Below are 21338 nucleotides of genomic sequence, written 5' to 3'. Positions count from 1 at the left end.
GCTGCTGTTGCACACGAGCGGCTACTGCACGATAAGATAATCCACCTTCACGAAGGCCGATGATTCTCCCCCGTTTAAATTCCGTAAGTTGTTGAAATCTCGCTCTCTTTCGTCGAATAGGCATAAGTAATGACTAAGCTAACGTTTACCACTAGCAGATAACCACCGATAACCATACTCGCTTGGCAACAGCCGTCTATTTATTCGGATCCATCCGCCGTTCAGAGGGCGCTGCTCAGCATACGCATGCGCTAAGGGTATGAAATTCTAATAATTTGCATATCATGCTCTACTTTGCATTTCCTGAAAATTTCAGCTCACTCGCGTAAGTCCTTAATGGTGTTGCAATTTTCACAAACATGAGTTTATATGGTGAAAGTTTAAAAATATGCCAAATTACCTCGCCATAGAAGGGGAAATAACTGATAACAACCATAAAGAAACTGAATGAATGACTAGACGGAAAAATCATAGTGCTTCTCATTGCTAAGCAACCAAAAAAAATTTTAGAGTTGTTTTCTGGTTCAAGAAAACAGATTGTTATTGTTTTTTTTTAATCTCCTTTGAAAAGGAAATATAAATCAATTAATAAATTATTTTTGATTCTCCAAGATTTTAGAATCTTGAGATTGAACTTTCTATCTGACATTCTTTATTTTTTTAAAGCTGTTTTAACGTCATTTGTATGACAGTTTTGAATTAAAACTAAATTTTCATAAGTTATTATTAAATTTATAAAGAGTTGTAGGGTTAATTGCTTTTGCACCTGACTTCGAGTTTCTTAGGAAAGGAATGAAAATGATCAAGCAAAGGTGGACCTGAAAAAAGATAGCTATTCTGATGCATAATCTCACGATTATATAAAATTCACGGTATTTATTTTCGATAAAATTGTAAAACTTGATATATATATATATATATATATATATATATATATATATATATATATATATATATATATATATATATATATATATATATATATATATATATATATATATATATATATATATATATATATATATATATATATATATATATATATATATATATATATATATATATATATATATATATATATATATATATATATATATATATATATATATATATATATATATATATAATAAATAAATAAATACAAGAAAACACGAAGAAAGTTAAGAAAAATATTATCTATTAACTTTCTATTAATATTATTAATATTATATTATCTATCAATATAATATTATTAATATTATATTATCTATTAATATAATATTATCTACTATTAACTTTCTTTCATTCTCCTTCTGTTTTCGTTTTTATTTCCTTTTTCCAATTTCCAGTCTTTAGGACGTTACGTGTGTTTAGGATGTTGCTCTTTGAGCCTATTTTTATGGAATTAAACAATAATCACAATTTAGCGCCTGGTAAAAAATGTGCTCAATATTTAAATTATTCTTCATGTTGTACCCGGTACAGAGAGCCTAAATCAGAGGGGAACTTCGGATCGACATCCTGCTACTCTGAAAGCATAAGCGAAAGCAAACGACTTTTTGAATTGCATTCTATTCCCGAAACTTTACCTTCCTATAAAGCGTGTGATGATAAAAGATGCAAAACTTGCCCTAATATTGACAAAAAACATACTGTTCTTTATAACGTTAGCTCCAAATCTTTTTGTAAAATTAAAAATGTTATTTATATGTTAACCTGTGGTTTCTGTAATATGAAATATGTTGGACAAACTAGTAACTCACTTAACATTCGAATTAATCAACACCGTTCTGATATTAACAGTAATAAGACTATCAATAACCTGGAATTGAATCATTTTAGAGTACATAAATTTAACTGAGTCAAAATTAATATCTTAGATATTATAGAGGATTTAGATTTAAGACTACAGAAAGAAAATTACTACATGCTTCTATACAAAACAATTCTGCCGTATGGGCTAAAACGATACCTTCCAACATACACAGATTAACTACAATAACTCATCAACTTATTCACTTTTTCATATTAAAGATAAGCGTACAAATCGAGGTAAACGGGGTTCAAGAAGTAATAGAAACTCTCTTAATAGTGACAAATTAAATATAAAATTTCTTTCATTAAACCAATTAAAGATTTTGTCTTCTCCCTTAAGAATTATGAAATATATAAGTTTTACGATCTTATTATTAACTTTTCTTTCATTAATTTACATTTCAAAATTCTTTGTTTCGATCTTATAAAAGCCAAAATGAGCAAAATTTTGCCTAATAATAAGAAAAGTTTAGATAATTTATATTTCGTTATTAACTTTCAAAATCCTATTTTCGATAAGATCAAATTTCACAACATTTTTGAAAATTTTAAAGCTTTATTTCCATTAAAAGATTTTAACATAATTAAAAGTTTTAAATATAACAAATCTCTTGGTAGAACCATATTTAACTATAATGATATAAGCAAAAATTTAGGGAGTATTAATATATCCGATTATGAATGTCACTGTGAGGAGGATGAATATTTTGATTTTGTTGATAAACATCATAAGCATATTATTACTGGTAATTTAAATATTATAGAAAACTTGGAACTTAGAAATTTAATGATAAAAGGCACAAAATTTAGACCCATTTACCATATATCAATCAATAAGATTCTAAAATACTTTCTTAAGGGGACAGTACTCCTTTAAAATGTAGCGAAATGATCAAAAAATGATGGTACTTTAAAAATCTGTAAGAAAATATCTAATGCAGATAACTATATGAAATTTTCAGAAATAAATAACAGAGAATCATAATTTTGATAAATATAAAAAGTTTAATCCACATGTTTATAGAAAAAAAATTATAAAAACAAATATTTTGAAAAAAATAAATTTTTGATTTTGTGTTTAATCATGTATCGCGCAGGATATTTCACGTAAATTTCACTCAAATTCCAAAATTTTTTTTTTAATTTAAAGATAATATTCAAATTAACTTTTTAGACTAAGGAATATATTTTGAAACAATTACAAAATTTTCTAGGTGGTCTTAAATGGAGGAAATCAATTTTTCATAAAATTTTGAGTATTTTTTTTTTGTAAAATTTTTAATTTTTGCATTGGATTCATAATAATAGTCTATTTTGAATAGATTGATGTTATGCACATTTGCTGAAAATTTCAAAAGAATTGCTCGATTAGAACAAGAGATATCCTGCGCGGAAGTTGAAAAAACCATGTTTTGAGAAAAATGCATTTAAAGTTAAAATTTAACTGCAGAATATTATTTCCACAACAGTCGAACTTCAACATGTATAACAAAGCTATTTTATGTATTATTATAGCTTATTTGAACAACATTTTATTATAATTGTTTATAATTTGTTTAAAAAAAAGCATAAATATTTTGATTTTTGTATGACGTTATTTTCATTAGTCAACATAATTGATCAAGACAAACAAACAAAATGCAATATTATAACTTTTAAATTCATCAAACTTAATTAGCATGTAACACAAAGTAATGTATTTAGTAAATTTTAGACTTTTTGTAAATTATTAGACATTTTGGAAATTATTAGACATTTATCTAAGAATTTAGTAAAATATTTAACGAAAACATACATTATTAAAATTTTCCTGCTTCATACAAACAGCCTTCTTTTTTTTCCAACTTTTCCTGTTTTACAATTTTAGACAAGCGTTTTGCACGTCTACTTTCCAATGTCATCTCCAACGTTTGTCTTTGTGCTTGTTCTATACGTGCACTATTCAGACTTTCAGCAGTATCCACGCAATATTTACCAATCTTTAAACCTAATTGTCTCATAACTTCAATTCTTCCCAACTGTCCTTCATTGAAAGAAATGATGGCTTCATTCACAGCTATTTCTGCTATTTTTCTTCCTGATCCACTTTGCTTTGGACACATTTTCCAAATTAGAGCATTTAATGACTCATTAGGACTTTGTGTCCTTCCACCAACACACCGGCGAAGTAGCTTTGGATCAGACAGATCTTTGAAAATTCTTTTGACACAGTCCATAACTGCGGGTGGTATCACATTTGAGTGTTTATAATTCACATTGTTTTCTTTGCAGCGTTGAAACTCGCACCACGAGTTATTGCCTAGAGGACAGAAGTCGTGAAGAGGCTCATCATCTGTCGAGCGAGTGTGGCAGTAAATAGCCCATATGGCTTTCCGCATGTCCACCCAAGAATTTTTATTATTGCGGATGGCATTCCCATAATATATTGACCATTTATCAATAATTTTGTCTGTTAAGCGCCCTTTGCCACTAAGTGGCTTTCCATCACTTAACTTTTTGCCACTAAAGTTCTTTTTTAAATCGCGTAAACGCCTTCCCATTCTTTTTTGGACATGGCCCACACATTCAATCTTGGTAATTTTGACATTAGGGCCATATATTTCAGCCTTTTCAATTTAGTACGTTAGTTTAGTTTAGTTTAGTTTAGTTTGTTTTAGTATCCCCATCACCAATATAATTGACATATTGGCAATTATGATGGGCTTCAGAGCGTTCGAACATTCGAAGCATTCCAACTACTTCCATTTTTGCAGCTGATCCTTCATGGTTTTTCACGCAAGACTTTTCGTGTTCTTCTTTCCACTTTTTAAATTCATTTCCGGACTTTGGCTCCTTCCACTGATCACATCCCTTGCAAAAAGATGCCATTACCTCAGCATCCACGACTTTTCCCGTCTCGGCTCCAATTAGTGTTGCAACACCAATTTGCGATGAATGCCCCCTGGTCTTCCAAGATCCATCTCCGCTGACGGTGATTTTTGCATCCCCAGTCAAGCGCACTTCATCTTTGCCAGCTTCTTTCATAGAAGTTTTGGCTACGTCGGAAGAAGAAAGGCGTATTTTGTTTAAATTGGTGCCATACGCACATCTGCTAGCTTGTGGTGGCAAGTCCATAATCCCCAAAAAAGTTTTAATTCCTGCTAAACCTTGTCCAATGCACCGCATGGCATACACGAATCTCAGGTTCACTTCACTGATATTGCACCGTGCTCCCAGCATGTTGCAATTTCTAACAGCTGTTAACTCTGTGCAGTTATCACAATGAATGCTGAATTTTGAAGATAATCCATATGTCAGAGTTTCATTAATGCTAATATTACCGCCACATACCTTGCACATAACATATTTTGCTAATTCAGAAAATAAATGAGCAATATCAATAACTCTATATCCATTGAAATCTGAAGCTACAGATTTATTATCAAAGCAGGAACTCTTCAATTTTTTGAATGACGCAGAAGTATTAGCAGAATCCGACTTCACTTTCGTAAAACGATTACCATAAAACTTTCGTTTTTTAGGTCGAACTCCAGACACTGGTTTATTGCTTGAAGAACTCATAATTCTCAAGAAAATTACAAGCAATTATAATAGTTCTGAAAAGAACTGTTTTTTTTTTAACGTTAAGAAATGATGTAAAAAGAAATTGACGAAAAACAGATGCAAACGATAGTTGTAGATTGTAAACAAGCAATTGAAAAGAAAGTTAAAGTGGAAGTAAATTCACAATAAAAATATAACATCATAAACTATGAGGCTAACCAGGTAGAAAAATATTAAATATATAAAATCTGTATTATTCTTTAAAATTTAAATTAAAAACTAGTTTTGGTTTCACTTCCTGGTTTCGGTTGAGTCATACTTCGCCCACTTTAATTTTTGGAGCTAATTCTGCTCGGTGGCTTCTGGAAAAAACTAGATACCCCACGAACGGTAGCTCGCAGAGTAAAACGGTTGGTTTCATTTTATTCAGAACAAAATGGAGTTTAATAATACATCAAAATTAAAAAATCGATTTTTTGACCGTTTTAAAGCAGTACTGATCTCAATAGTTTTTGTTTAAAGATATCAAATAGATTCTCTTTACCTTTAGGTATGCTAACAGAATGGAAATGGGGAGTTTATTATTGCTTTAAAAACTTTATTTTCAATAATAAGGATAATTTAAATAATAATAACAATTCAACAAATTTTTCTAATATTGTTCAATCAATTAAGCAACTTCAAAAAAACTTTGAAATTACTCCCATAGACAAAGCTAACAATGATTATGCTATATTCTGTAAAAAATTCTATGCTGAACTTTTAAATACGGAATTAAAAAATAGTAAACATTTTGAACTTAGTAATTTCAATAATAATATTGCCATTAAAAAAATTTTAGCTTTTTACGAGAGATTAAAAATTAAAATTAGCAATATACAATTTCCTTACTTAATTATCAGTCCTAAATTTCATAAAATTCCAGTAAAATTTAGAACTATCACAAGTGGGTCTAATACTTATTTAACTAAACCTGGCACCATTTTCTCTAACTACTTAAATAAGATTATTAACTAGATTACTAAAGAAGGTTTCTCTTGGATTATCACTAATAATCAACCGATTTTAGATTTCATTAAACATAATAAAATTTGTTCTATTGCGACTTTTGATTTCCAGGATCTTTTCAATAGCATTCCCCTTTCTAAACTAAAAGATGTCCTTTTGAATTATTACCATGATTTTAAAAATATCCTTAGTTGCGATTTTGATTATTGGGAAATTCTGATTAATTTTTGTCTTATTAGTAATTATCTTTACAATGGAAGGGATATTTTTCTTCAAATTAATGGAATACCACAGGGATCTAATTATTCATCTCTCTTAGCTAACTTATTTTTGCATTATTATGAAAAAAATTATACTCTGAGTATTAAATTTGTTTTTAGATATATTGATGACTTAATTATCTTTAATTTCCAAGATTTTACTGTTTTATTGAGTGATACATACCCTGAGGAATTAATCTTACTTCGTAATCATGATGATAATATTAATTTCAATTTTTTGGATTTGGGTATTATGAAAGTTGAAAATATCTGCTTTGTTGATTTATACGATAAAAGAAATGATTTTAATTTTAATATTAATAAACTAGTTACTTGGAATTCTAATGTTTCTAGGAGCATCTATTTAAATACCACTTTTAATGAAATGAACAGAATTAAAAGAATATGTAGTAATATTTATTTATCCAAAAAACAAATCGATAAACTCTTTCAAAATCTGATAAAAAAAAACAATGGATACCCAACTAATGTAATAAAATTTTATAGAAAATCATTGAATTAATCGTATATTTTGGTGGATATATTTACTAAGCATTTTTTTTTTTTTTTTGTTTGTTAATTTTTATGATTTTCGCATGTGCAAATCCATTTCAGGCCAAAATTCATTGCCAAAATTATTTACTAAATAATTTCTTTGATAATTTATATAATTTTTCCATGTGCAAATCCATTTCGGTCAAATCCGTGGTTAGAATTATTTACTAAAAATTCCTTTACTAAATAATTTCCTTTGTTAATCTATACAGTTTTTCCATGTGCAAATCCATTTCGGACAAATCCGTGGATAAAATTGTTTGCTAAAAATTTCTTTATTAATTTATACAATTTTCCATGTGCAAATCCATTTCGGACAAATCCGTGGTTAAAATTATCTACTAAAATTTTTTCTTTGTTAATTTTTCCATGTGCAAATCCATTTCGGGCAAATCCGTGGTTAGAATTATTTACTAAAAATTCCTTTACTAAATAATTTCCCTTGTTAATCTATACAGATTTTCCATGTGCAAATCCATTTCGGGCAAATCCGTGGTTAAAATTATATATTAAAATTTTTTTCTTTGATAATTTAAATAATTTTTCTATGTGCTAATCCATATCGTGCAAATCCGCGGCTAAAACTATTTGCAAAGCAGGCAATTTATGTTTCTCTTTTCTATTTTATATTTTTTCTTAAATAAACATCTATCTTCTAAAACTATTTATGATCAATTTTTAAAATTATCCAGTATAATATTACCTTGCGCACATCCATTTCGGGCCCATCCTTGGTAACTAACGAATCAAAACTCAGAATAACAAATCACTTCAGCAGTGCAGTAAGAACGACACTTTAAAACCCTCTTGTTACACTCAATTTGCGCTTTTGTTTTCATATTTTGTAATCTGGCAATCTTTCTGCGAAAACATTTTAAAATCATTCTTGAAAAATATCCGTCCATGTAAGTTGTTATGATTTAGCGACTCGCTTTATAGTCCCCCCCTTTTTAATGTTTTTTCTTTTTATTTTATTTTATTATCTGTTTTTACATGTTATTTTTACTTTTTATGATCTATTTTATTTGTAGTTATTTTGTAAAAAAATTTTTTGAGTGCTCCTCACACTATTGTATTAATATATTTTGCTTTGGCTTCATTGATACAATATCAGAAAGCACTCTGTTTTGCGGATATAATCGTGTGGGCTGAAGAAAAGATTATATCTTTTTTTTTCGGCTTTTTTTCCGGTTTTTTAATTAACATTTCATTTCTTTTTTTCTTTTTTTTAATTTATAAAATGTTGTTTGTTATTTGTTTTATTCTTCATTTTGGTGTTATTTGTGTGTTTGTTTATCGTCCTTTATGTAAATCCCCTTTATCGTCCTTTATGTAAATTTAGCGTTTAATATATGTTTTGTTAAAGTACAGTGTCTCTCATTTTCAAAGACGACCACTCATGCCGTCGCCACATATATATACATCATAATAAATAAATACAAAACTAAACACTAAAAAAATTAAGAAAAACCATAAGTTTTATTGTTTTTCTTAATTTTCTTCGCTGCAAATAAATAGAACTCATAAAATAAGTTCAAAATGTAGAGAAAACAGGCGAAAAATTACAGAACAATAAAAAAATTCCGAAAAAAAGAGAAATAATAATAAAAATAAAATAACAAGGAACCGGAAAAAATTCCGAAAAAAAGGAAAAATTTTTCTAAAAATATAAGGGAAATAAAAGACATAATCTCTTCATCAGCTCACACGATTATATCCGCAAAAAAGAGGGCTTTCTAATATTGTATCAATATAGCCAAAGCAAAATATATCAATACAATAGAGTGAGAAGCACTCAAACAAATTTTACAGAAAAATTACAACAAATAAAATAGAACACAATAAGTAAAAATATCACGTAAAAACAGAAAATTAAATATGAAGAAAAAACAGAATAAAACATAATCTATAAAGCGAGTAGCGAATTCAACTGAACTTACATGAACGGGAAATTTTTCAAGAATGATTTAAAATATTTTCGAAGCAAGATTGCCAGATAACAAAATATGAAACCAAAAGCGAAAATTGAGGTAAAAGCGTAAATAGAGGGGTTTTGTATTAAAGTGCGTTCGTACTCTGGAGTACTGAAGTGCGTTTGATGTGTTAGTAACCAAAGATGAGCCCGAAAATGGATGTGCGCAAGGTATTATTACACTGGATAATTTAAAAAAGTTGACAATTAATAATTTTAGAAAATTAATATTTATTTAAGAAAAAAAATATTAAACAGGAAAGAGAAAGAAACATGAATTGCCTGTTTCGCGCATAATTTTAGCCTCGGATTTGCCCGAAATGGACTTGCACGTGATAAAATTATGTAAATTAATAAAGAAATTTTTAAGTAAAGAAATGTTATTATAATGCTTTTTAAATTTATTATTCTGTTTTTGTCGGAGAAAATAGTAACTTGTAATAGTAACTTCTTCTAATAGTAAGTCATGAAAAGTTCTTGGAATTAGACATGAAAAGTCATGAATTTGAAAATCTGAAATGTAGCAGATACCCTCCTTGTATTAAGGAAAATAAAATATTTCATTCGAAATCTCTTTTCTTATTCAACATTATTTTATTTCATGCTTTGCAGAATATTAAAACGGAGCGGAGATCAAGGAGGTATGTAAGTAGGAAAATATATTAAAATGCATATTTTACCTTCATATGCATATTAAAATGCATATTTTACCAGAACCTCCTTTAATGACACTTGTTAACCAAGGTGCTGTAATGATATTAACAGCATTTCAACCAAAAGAACTAATTTGTTCTGTTTAAAACTATCTCTATCACACGACTTTTTTTTCCGAATGTCGCATACCTCCTTTAACTACGTACCCGTACTCCTTCAACTACGATTAAAATAAAACTTTATTTTAAGGAGCAGGTCAAGAATTTGCACTTCATAAGATTTGCAAATGATATTAAGTAAACTTAGTTTGCAGTAAAAAGAGTTGATGTTATTTACACACTTCTTTCGTTAGTTCTTTAAAAAGTATAATTTGAAAAAATTAAAAGAGAATTAGATTTATAATAGCCTTAATTAAACAAGAGTAACAATTGTTACAGTTTTTACAATACTTTTTTAACTCTGACTCTCTTTTCATGAGATTACTTCTTTTGCCAACGATTTTGTCCTTTCCTTGTTAGTTAAAACAAGCTTACGCATTCTTGTAATTTTTACATTTTATATTTGAAATTTCAATGTCGAAAAACATGTATGAAGTGACCCCTAATCGAAAGAATCTAAGTTAAATAGTTGTCAGGCCGATTATTACGAAAACAATTAACTACTCCGGTTCAATGAAACAATTATAAATGAATCATTAATATTCTTGTTTTTTTTATTACGAAATATTAGGAGAAATTTATATTCATAATTTCTTCAAAACGTGTGTTAAAACTATTATTATAAGTTAATTAAGTAGAAAAAAGTCAAATGGAGGAAAAGAACAATTTTTGAGATGATGATTCTAAAAATAGCACGTTTCTCATATCTTTTTACAATTTTTTATTTTAGTAGTTGTTTAACAAAACAAGGCATATCGAATATTTTCCTGATATAGCAATATTTTTTTGAACTGTGCAAAAGTTGAGAAATCATATACACAACTTTTTAAGCAAATATTTTCAACTTTTTAAAACCAAAGGGTAACTTTCTTTAAGTTAGCGCACAAGAATAACTTTGAATGTCGAAATAAAATTGTATGTGCATAGTTTTTTGTTCATTTAAAACACAAAACAATCTGTTGTATTTTTCCGCTGTGCACATATACGCATTTACTTTTCTTTACTCGAATAAATTAGAAACAATAAAAAAAAAAGAAAATTAATAATTTATCTTCATTTTTCGTAAACAATAGTATTTTTAGTAAGCAGTCAGCTATTCCGTATGGAATGATATTGTGTGTGATCAGTAGAATATTTTTAATTCCTTAACAAGATTTAATTCTCAGATAGCTGACAATAATTCCAAGTTTTCTTTCAATAAGAACTTAGCAATAATTTAAAAAGTAATTTTATTTTAAAGGAAAACATAAATTAAAGTACTAAAACGATTGATTAGTATATTATTGGAAAATAATATGTATGGTTGCATAAAAAATAAGATTTTGATTAAATAAGATTTAAAATTTAATTAAGAAGTTAGAAAAATAATTCTGCGAAACAAGCGCAGACAGATAATTTACAAATTTATTTTAAGATTAAGGCTATATATAAGATGTAAAAAAGTTTTAAGATCATTAAAAATGCTGACTACATATTTTTATCAATATTTATTAAATATATATTCAGGAAATTGATAAATATATTATTCCAAATCTAGGATACGTATGTATATTATTGAAATTGTATCAGTTATTGAAAAACAAAATCAAAAAATAAAAAATAATCACATTAAATAAGCATAATCTGGTGTATAATCATATTCTATCAGAAGCACGCTTTTATAAAACTAGACATCCGTTCAATAAAGTGTTTTTTATTCAAAATGTTTTATTCAAATTTCTTTACTAAATTTCAAATAAACTAGGAGGCTTGGCGCTCGCCAACCCCCGGAACTGCTTTCGCAGTTCATTTCGGATTGCTTCGCAATCCGATGCTCGCTTTGCTCGCTCATTGGATACGTTCTTAACGTCTAGCTTTTGTATACTTTTTTGAACACTGAAGTTCCGAAAACTTTTCAGTGTAGAAAATTCCAAACCTGTGCATTTCAATATTAATTTGAGATTAAAAACAGTTCGCATATTTTTCTTAATCACACAATTCTAAATTTCAGTTGTTGAGAAAAGTAACTTTTGTAAGTTTTGTTTTAAAGTCTTTCCCACCAGAGGGCTAAAACCATGTGTTGTAAAACAATATGAAATAGTACTGAACGCCGGATGTAAAGCATCGGCTTCGATGAAGATAATTTTGTGAGAATGTTTTTGATAATTCGGTGAGAATTCACCCGATTAGACATATGATACTCACTACGTGCTCTTGCGCGCCGAAGCCTATCAATTAAAACGTATTAGCGTTTTATATAATATAGATTAGCCATATGATGCTCACTACGTGCTCTTGCGCGCCGAATCCTATCAATTAAAAATGAAAACTGTTGCCAACGCTAGAAAAGAAATATCATCGGTTTTATTGATACGTACGTATTAGCGTTTTATATAATATAGATTATCAAAGGACTAAAAAAGAAAAGAAATAAATAAAAAATAAAAAGATTAGCAAACGATTATTAGCAAAGAAAATATGAATGAAATTTTACGCTACGCGCGCAAAGTCAAGTTCCTCGCAAGTTTATCACATTTTAATATTAATCACCCCATATAATTATTTCTTTATTGTCGCCAAATTATTTTTTTAAAAATAACTAATTTTAATTTTTCTCAGCTTCTAATAAATAAAAACAGTTGAAACTTTAGATTTTTCAATTGAAAAATATGTAGATTAATATGGTATAAAAAAATTCATACCTTATATATCAAAATTTTTTCATCCTCAATTTAATTAAATAATAAAAAATAATTAATAACTATTAAAAATTATTTTTTTCATGAAATTATCTTTGGGTAAATGAGTTTTATGAGTAGGTGCAATTTTTTCTGAATTGCTTTATTAGTTTTAAAAATATGACTAAAAACGTAAAAAGTTAAATTGACATTAAGGGGTACGAACTTTGGATCGCTCTACTGACCAAACTATGGGGACCATATTTCCCAGATTGCGGCTACCCCCTATATTTAGAAGGCTAAAAATCCAAATATGTAAAAAAAATATATGTTTATTCAGAGAAAGTACGGTTTTGTGTCTGATTTCGTAACTTAATTACTAAGCATATTTGAGGTCAAGCCCTGGAACCATAAAGATTGACGCTTAGTTCGTGAAAATCTGATCATTAGAACAAAAGTTATTCAGGGTGATTAGTTTTTTTTTTCGGACTGTACTTATCAAAGGTTTCTATTAGGATGAAAGCATCTGTGGCATGTCTACTGGCATCGCAAAATATATGTACTAAAAACTAAACTAAACTCTGTGGCGTGACAGCCCATAGAGGGCCAAGGCCTACAGCACCCATCTCAGTTTTCTTGATCTTGGGCTCTGGGGTGCAGGAGCAGATGTTCCGGTTAGGTGGTCAGCCGAACGTGAAGCCCCCAGTGTTTAATTCCCAAGCATGCTTGGTACTCATTTACCGACCCACTGAAGGGATGAAAGGCTGGGTCAACCTTGTCCGGCCCGAGGATCGAACCTAGCACCTGTGGCACGGGAGTGCGAAGCGCTACCACTCAGCTACCGGGTGTCAAAAAATATGTACTGGTGTATTTGTTATCGTGATTTTCAAACCGAAATACCTGGGAAGACGGAGTCTAAGTGGTGAATATCTCTTAGCCACTTTAAAAAAAAATACTTTTCGTATTTGCATTAACTTCTTTATCCTATTTATTTTGTGCTTCTCTTTTCTTAAATTTAGGGATGAGGATCTTCTCTATGTGAAACCGAGAACATTTGTATCAGCAGAAGCAAAAGCATTAACATCATTGAACTCCCACCCTCTAAGCTCGAATATTTTCTCAGCCATTACTTTGGTTGATACATTAATAAAAAGATGGAGCTCTTAATTTTCAACACAATTGACACAACTGTCAACATAAAAATTACTTGCAAGTTTTTCAGTAACACCTTTTGGGTATGAAGATTCCGCAGTATCTATTTTCTCTAAAACAGTTTGTTAGTGAAATTGAATTGTGGAGTTTAAAGGAAAAGGACTGCTTGACACTCCGAAAACCACATGACATACTATTCTTTCTGCAGACTATCACAATTACGCCATAAGAATCTCAAATAATCTGTGGAAGAAACACTTATTTGTAGAAGGGATCTTCGTATGTCAGAAATAATACCTATTTCCTGTTTTCGAAATCATGTTACAATTCTCTAAATCTGCTCAAGTTGTTTAGGACCCTTTTCTAAACAATCGTTAAGACTAGGAAACCTCGTTTCCTCGGCCGAAGCATCGAAGACAAGTATGATTTTTTGTAGTGCTATTTTCTTTCATAACTTTTCAGTGAGAAAGACAAACCACTGGACCTTGATCTTTTTTAGCAACTTCTTCAATTACTCCCTATTCATGGCATTCCTTAAAGACATTTTCATAAGTTCCATAATTGGACTCAGTTTTAAAACGTTTAACTACTTTCTTCAATTTTCTCCTAGCTAAATTAAAGTAATCCGGAGGAGGTGAATCACCTTTTAACCATGACAATTCTACTTCAAAACGATCATCTACTACATTAACAGTTCTCAGGAAATATGATACAGCAGCTTCTTTCAATTTAACCTGACTTTTCCTGACTGATAGATCAATAATGACAAGTGTATCCAAGGTCCATAAATCTGTTATTTTCTTCTCTGTAGAAAACATAGATGTAACCAATAAAGATGAACAATTTTCCCTCAAAGTATTTGGCATTCTTCCCATTACTGACCATCCAAGTTCTGCTTCAATTGCTTTGAGATCACATGGTACTTCACGACGACTACCCGTCACTAGCTTTCCAGCGACATCAGCTCCAATAAAGATTTCAATAGCATCTTTACAATATTTTATGTTACTGGCAGCTAACTCCGTCAGGCAAAGGTTATTGATATTAGGTGGCTCTAAATTTAATTTGTTGACCAAAAACTTTAAAATTGCAATTATAATCTCCGTGTATACTTGATAAATATATATAGCAAACATGATGTATATGGGTGATTCTCACGAAACATGAAATTCACTGTCCCTTGCTCCAAAATCTAATACTATAATACTAAAAGAACTTTTTTTAAAAAAAAAAATTAATAAATAGCATTGCTGTTAGCATTTTAAAATGACTTTGCACTAGCATTGACTGTTTTGTATACTTAAAAAATTTAATTGAATATCAAAATGTCATTTTCCTGGCATGTCCCAAACAATATTTCCAATGATAACTAGATTCCAAACTTCCCATGCATTTTTCAAAATCTAATTCTTTTTCTTATCCTATGTAAGCATTTCCGGAATATACGCAGAGGGCATTGTTTACTAAAACTTCGTTTAAAATAATTTTTTCTGTCAATAATTTGTTTGTCCCATGAAAATCTGTCATTTTCCTAGCTACTTTTATTTAGTGATTTATAGCCAAAATAGATAGCGGCAGGAAACAATATTTTATGTTAATAGATTGATTACATACCCTCCTATCTGAACATGTCTTGTTGCATGAATAAAGAACCAATTTTCTGGCTCAAAATCGATTTCAAAAATTTTTTCAAGGAGAGTAGGTTTTTATGCTATCATTTTCCTGGCTTCTTGAAATCATTAATAACATAAACTACATAGATTTATCTGAGTTATTTTAAGAAATACTGTTGTTTTCTGCAGAATATAAACGTCTTCGGTCAAAATAATAAATTAAAGTTATAAGCTATAAAATAGCGAATTTGTCATTATCCTGGCTTATGAATGCCAGGACATTGAAGTTTCGCCAGAAATTCTTTTTAACTGCTAATACTGTAAAGAGGGAAAGCAAATATTAACCTAATACCAAGTTTATGTATGATTGAAATATATTTGGATGTAATCAAAGTTATTTATTTATTTAATGATTGATGATTATACACAATTTTATTCTGTACATATCAGCAATGAAAGTTCTTTTGTTTCTTTCTACAGTGGATAAAAATAATTAATTTAAGCAATTTATGGTCCATCTAACATAAAGGCTTAAGTTGAGTTACCTACTATTAACTTAAAATGACTCTTTTTTAGACTTCTAAGGTAATATGTCATTTTCCTGGCATTCAAGGTTTTGTGAATTTCTATTTTATTTTTTTTCTCGAGCAAATATCAATAAACTACACTATAAGATATTAATAAGTGCAGCTAAAGAAGTATACAAAAAAATTTTGGATTATTTTGAAGACTTCAAATTTGAAGAAAATGTTTGGTCCGAATTGTCATGTTTCGTGAGAATCACCCATATACAAAGTATATATATCATGTTTGCATATCCCCGTATTTTTTTCCACCAAATAAAGAGTGTTGTAAGTCTTCAGAATGCTGGGGTTCCCAGTTTATTTCTTGAAATGTACTTTGTTAATAATACGATCTCTGTGAAGCTTCGTCAATAATTGAGCTTGCATCACGTTTATTCCCATTATAACGTTGTTTGCAGCATTATGTCCGTAGTAGTAGATACGTAAGAAAAAAGCTTGATCCACTTCAGAGCTAATCTCAACTTTCTTTTCAATTTCAGATGACTCGCTGTTTTTAGGCATTGTTTGTTGCATTTTTATGCACAGAAGGATATGACGTCTCTTACCACAACACAAACAACCAGATTTCAAATGACAATACTGGACAGAATGACCAGGTTTTAAACCTAAGAACAACTGTGAGATTGCTTAGCAAGTGATTCTCTCTGACTTAAAGATATTTTTCTTGCTTTAAAACAATCTCCAGAATAATGGGAATTAGAACAGAATATGCATTGTTTAGACACTTGGGATGAAGTTAAAAGATTTGTTGAACTAGGTGCATCATGACATTTTTCATTCCTTATTTGACTCTCAATCATATTCTTATCACTCGAAAATCTATTATATTTTACTTCAGCTTTCGGTTTTGAAAGGTCAAAACGTCAAGAAAACAATTAAAATGTGTTCTTCTGCTTCAACTTCGTCTTGCACAAATTCTAAAAGACTAAATCACTTTTCTCAACTAATTTTACTCTGGTCAGAATCGTCCGAGTTCGTTTCTCGCACTCTGCGATGAGCAGATCTATAGCGTTCTCAAGTTACAAGTGTTTCTTCGGGTAATGATGATTCAACAACATCTAGGCATATTTTTCCCAAGAAACCCTTAGTAGTTCAAGTGAACGAGACTTACTCTCAAGTTGATGAAACAATTTCCTTACTGAATTTTTAGAGCAATTTTGTTTTTGAAGAACTAATGCTAATAAATCTTTAACGTACACTTGATTTAGCAATTCTTCTCCACCAAAAAGCATTCTCAGCTGTTTTAAAGCCTTTTCGTAATTTTAACCCACCTGGAGGAAAACTCTTAATCAATAATTCAGCAGAACTACCTCTTTCTATTTCTTGAGATAAACATGAAAATTTATTGTGAGAATCAATACTCATGCCCTCATCTATTTTTTGAAACAGTCCCCAAAAGTATAGCTAATTTCGCACATTACGGTCAAAAGTAGGCAATTTAATTTTTAGATAATTCAACAAGGTACTCTGGCTGCGAAATAACATTCAAACTTTCACTTTTTAAAGCTGATTGCTCTCTCACTTATGTTCCTAGCTTCTGTTTCAAAGATCTCCAGCGGTTAATATAAATTTCTGATTCATTATTCTCCTTTTTTTCTATTTCAGTATCGGAAGTTTCTCAAGAGTACAACAATTATTTAAATTTCTCTTCAAAATTTATCATTACAATAGCTTTCTCTTCAATAAGCTTTAATTTATTCATTTTATCAGCGCAATTGAGTTTAGTTTCTTCCTCATTAAAGGAATTACAAGCTGGGGTAAATAATCTTCTACGCTGTTTTCTTTCTTTTAATACAGCTTCCATAATGAATAAAGAATAAAACGAAATATGCAAAATATTTCTTACTCATAAAAAACAGCAATTTCCGTTTTGCACTTCAAATCAGAATTAGTTAACGATGTCAGTGTTCTTGATTATTCCATAAACAACTTACACACGAAATAAAAAGCCATTTTGTTTCTTCTCCACAAAAAAAAAAGAAAAAAAAAGAACGAACAATCTAAAAAAAAGTAAAAGAAACTGTTATTTAAGCAACTTAATTTTATGAACTAGATCAAAGATAAAAATTAAGCAGACGGTAATTCTCAACACCTATATTATTCGTTCATTGTCTTGAACTTATTAAACATTAAGAATTAAAACTAAATAAGTTTGAAATTCATTTTCAGCATAAATAAAGCATAATTTCTCAAAATATTTTTGAAACAACAGATTAAAGTTTATTTTTTTATTATTTTTTTGTAATAACTCACTAACAAAACAATTTTCTAGGTAGAACTAAGTTTGATTTTTCCCACAAATCGATTTTCAAACTGGTTTTTAAGTGAAGGGTGTCAAAACTAGAATAATACTGAAAAAGAAAAAAAATCAAGCTGCTGCAAACTAAAAGAGATTTTTATGCCCATTAATAAATTTTGGCAGCCTTATAATTTTGTTGCATGCTCAAATTGTATGCATTTATAGTAAAATTATTTTCTACATCTTAAATTGTGTACATTTTTAATTTAATGTGAAAAATATATAAATAATTATTTCTCACTAAGCTATTTTTTATTTTAAAATCTACACATTTTTCATGCAAAATACTCTATTTTCTGCAGAAAAAGTCTGATTAAAAGAATGGTTCTCTTATATATTTTTATTCTTTAAAAATTTTTTAACCGGTATTTCGTAAAATATATTTATCGAAATTTCATATCCAAATTACAAAAAATTAAAATGTTCAAGTACAGAATTCTTATAAAATATATATCGATAATATCCCTTAAAATTTCTCATCAGATTAAGGAAATAATGACTACTCATGTTCTCAATTCTGCAAACAGTTCTTCAATTATTTTAAGAGAAAAAATAAACAGTATAACGATTTTTTTGTTCAAACAATTATGTGAACTTTCTTTATAGAAAAATGTTTAAAGCTTACCAAAGTACAGTAAAATGTGCACACTCCACCAACGAGAAAAATAGATGTGCTAATGGAGAGATTGGTGACAGCGCTCAAGGCAAGAGCGGGACCTAATAGCACCGATGATACAATTAACACCTAAAGATGACACACATTATTAAAGTACGAGGTATATCAAAAAGTAAGGTGTATATGAAATTCATGATTTTCTGTGTAACTCAATAATAGTACTAAGTCGTTAAAATTCTTACGGCTTTTATGTACTTCTCGTCCAGTGACAGAATCAACGGAAACCTACATTTCAAAGTGCTCCATCTGCTTAATGGATACTAGTAAGAAATGTCAGGTTATTCTTCAGCTTCCTTCTCTATAGCTCTTTCATATAACCGTTTTTTACACTCTTAAAGAACACCTCCGTATTCAACGTCCCAAAAAAAAATTTTAAGCAGTAAAGGCAATAAATTACCTGAAGGATATTTTCCTTTGAAAAGTCATAAATAGTTTGATACCAAGTTAAAATAAAACATCGATTCCTTTTCATACGTCACTGTCAAACGATTTTTAGCCTCTAATTTATTCTCGTGTATTAAACTCAATGCATTTTTCTTTCAACCGAAAATCCTTCATGGAAGTTTAATTAGACTTTTAAAACTAAAATAGTACAAAAAGTTAGTTTTACAATTCATAAATTAAAAATTACGAGAGAGAGAGAAAGAGAGAGAAAATATGAACACTTTAAAAACAAGTTGCTTACTGTCTGAATCAGAAATATTGCAGATATTGCATATCTTGTGTTTTTGCCATATCTCATCTCTAGAAACTGGAATAAAATACCCTTGTCATATTGTAACAATATTCATTTCATGAAAATATAAATTTTTTTAAAAATTTTATTTATCTCGAAAACATTAAAAATACAGAATTATTAGAAGCATAAATATAAACCAATCACTTGTTCTTCGAGTCAATTTCCAATAAATTATGTATTTCTCAAAATAAAAAAAATCTTACAAATGTACAACGTTTTCATAAAAATTCTAGTTTTGCTATAATAGTTAAGCTACTTGATGAAAAATTACAAAACATAATGTTACACTAAACAAAGCAAAAAAAGTTACTCGAAATCTTACAATAAACAGTGCAGAAAAGTTGTGATAAACAAAATAACTCAGATTTAAACTGGAAACTCTTAACTCGGATTTTTTTTAAATTGCTTACATTTAAACAAGTCTGCTCGTAACAGCAAATCTGCCCGTTTCTTAAACCGTTTTTTTATTTTATTTTCATGACAAAGTGCACTTTTTAACTATTATTAGAGGTTTTTTTTTAAAGAATTTGCATTGTGAAAGTGGTGAATAGAAAATTGTTTTAGTACCAAATACTTTACCTCATAAGCTGTGGACACACCACATTGAAAGTAAACCGGTACATATAAGTGAGAGGACAAATACATGCCAAAAGCTGTGCCAAATGGCGTAATCAAGTGTTGAATACCATATCTGTAGACTTCTGCTGGTGTGGATATCATAGTTCCCGTTGCTGTAAGAGTTGCGATGATTGAAAGAACAACGGGTAATGTCGACATGTTTTTCCCTGCAAATAAATACTCTAGAACGGTCTGTTGCCGATTGCCAGAAAGTCGAAATTTGATGCCTATAGCAACAGAAAAGAGTAGGAATACAGCGATGACTGCATAGTCAGCTACACTCAGGTAATGCCTTAATTCCATGCTGCCTTATCCCATCTAGACCTTTCCTGGAGGAACAAAAATACGTAAGGAGTAAAATTTGTTTCGAAACATTTTCTTAAAATTTTTTATAATACTTTTAACTTAATTTTTATCCCTTTGGGAATCTCTGATAAGTACTGACACAAAACTGATAACAGATTTTTGGACAAAATATAACAAATGGGTAAATAGGGATAAAAGTTGAACTTGATTCATAGAGCAGGAAAATTTTTTCCTGAACTATTTCAGTAAGAAGTAAACAGAAATTGAGGCGCTTTCTCTCCCCCCCCCCCTCTCCTCTTTTATCGTCTTTCAAATGTTACATTTTAGGTTTTGATGTTTTATAGGAGTTTTAAACGCGTATTAAAGTATTCCGAAAAGGTTTTAACATATTTCATCGTATTTAAAATAAAATAAAAACTTTAGCCAGGTATTTAAAAACAGTGAAAGGCATGACCAAACGAGCTGTAAAATCAGTAGAAAATGTCAATCGATTCGTAAACGTAAATACTCCAAACAAACATAAATCAATTGAGAAGAAAAAAGCAAGAAACTAATTTTTTTTACTAGATGATTTATTATCGTGTTATATAAATAGCATGAGTTACTGGAATATTGAGTAATGACCTGTACTGAGAGTCTATAATATTTTCTATTTAAAAGTATTATTTTTTTAAAAAAAATATGATTTCAACGTTCTTAAACAAGGATTTTAACTTATCAGGACATTCATTTTTATGATCTACTCCAGCG

The 21338-nt window shown here is 29.3% G+C and overlaps 1 protein-coding gene across 1 annotated transcript in view; it reads right to left on the bottom strand.

Moving 5' to 3' along the window:
* Positions 1 to 20607, bottom strand: part of LOC107440038 (putative sodium-dependent multivitamin transporter) — a 69865-nt gene extending 49258 nt beyond the window's left edge. The window contains exons 1-3 of the mRNA XM_071182997.2: positions 20244 to 20607; positions 19611 to 19676; positions 18875 to 18994 (exon numbers count right to left, since the gene is read on the bottom strand). Coding sequence (XP_071039098.1) covers positions 18875 to 18994; positions 19611 to 19676; positions 20244 to 20585 — 528 coding nt within the window. The 5' untranslated portion in view covers positions 20586 to 20607. The remainder of the gene's footprint in view (positions 1 to 18874; positions 18995 to 19610; positions 19677 to 20243) is intronic.
* Positions 20608 to 21338: the final 731 nt, after the last annotated feature.

The sequence above is a fragment of the Parasteatoda tepidariorum genome, chromosome 7 (genome assembly GCF_982258835.1).
Source record: "Parasteatoda tepidariorum strain Cologne lab strain chromosome 7, Ptep-v5.0, whole genome shotgun sequence".
In the NCBI taxonomy this organism is placed as follows: Eukaryota; Metazoa; Arthropoda; class Arachnida; order Araneae; family Theridiidae; genus Parasteatoda; species Parasteatoda tepidariorum.
The sequence above is the reverse complement of the archived record's forward strand: the minus strand, read 5'-3'. Positions and strand labels throughout refer to the sequence as shown.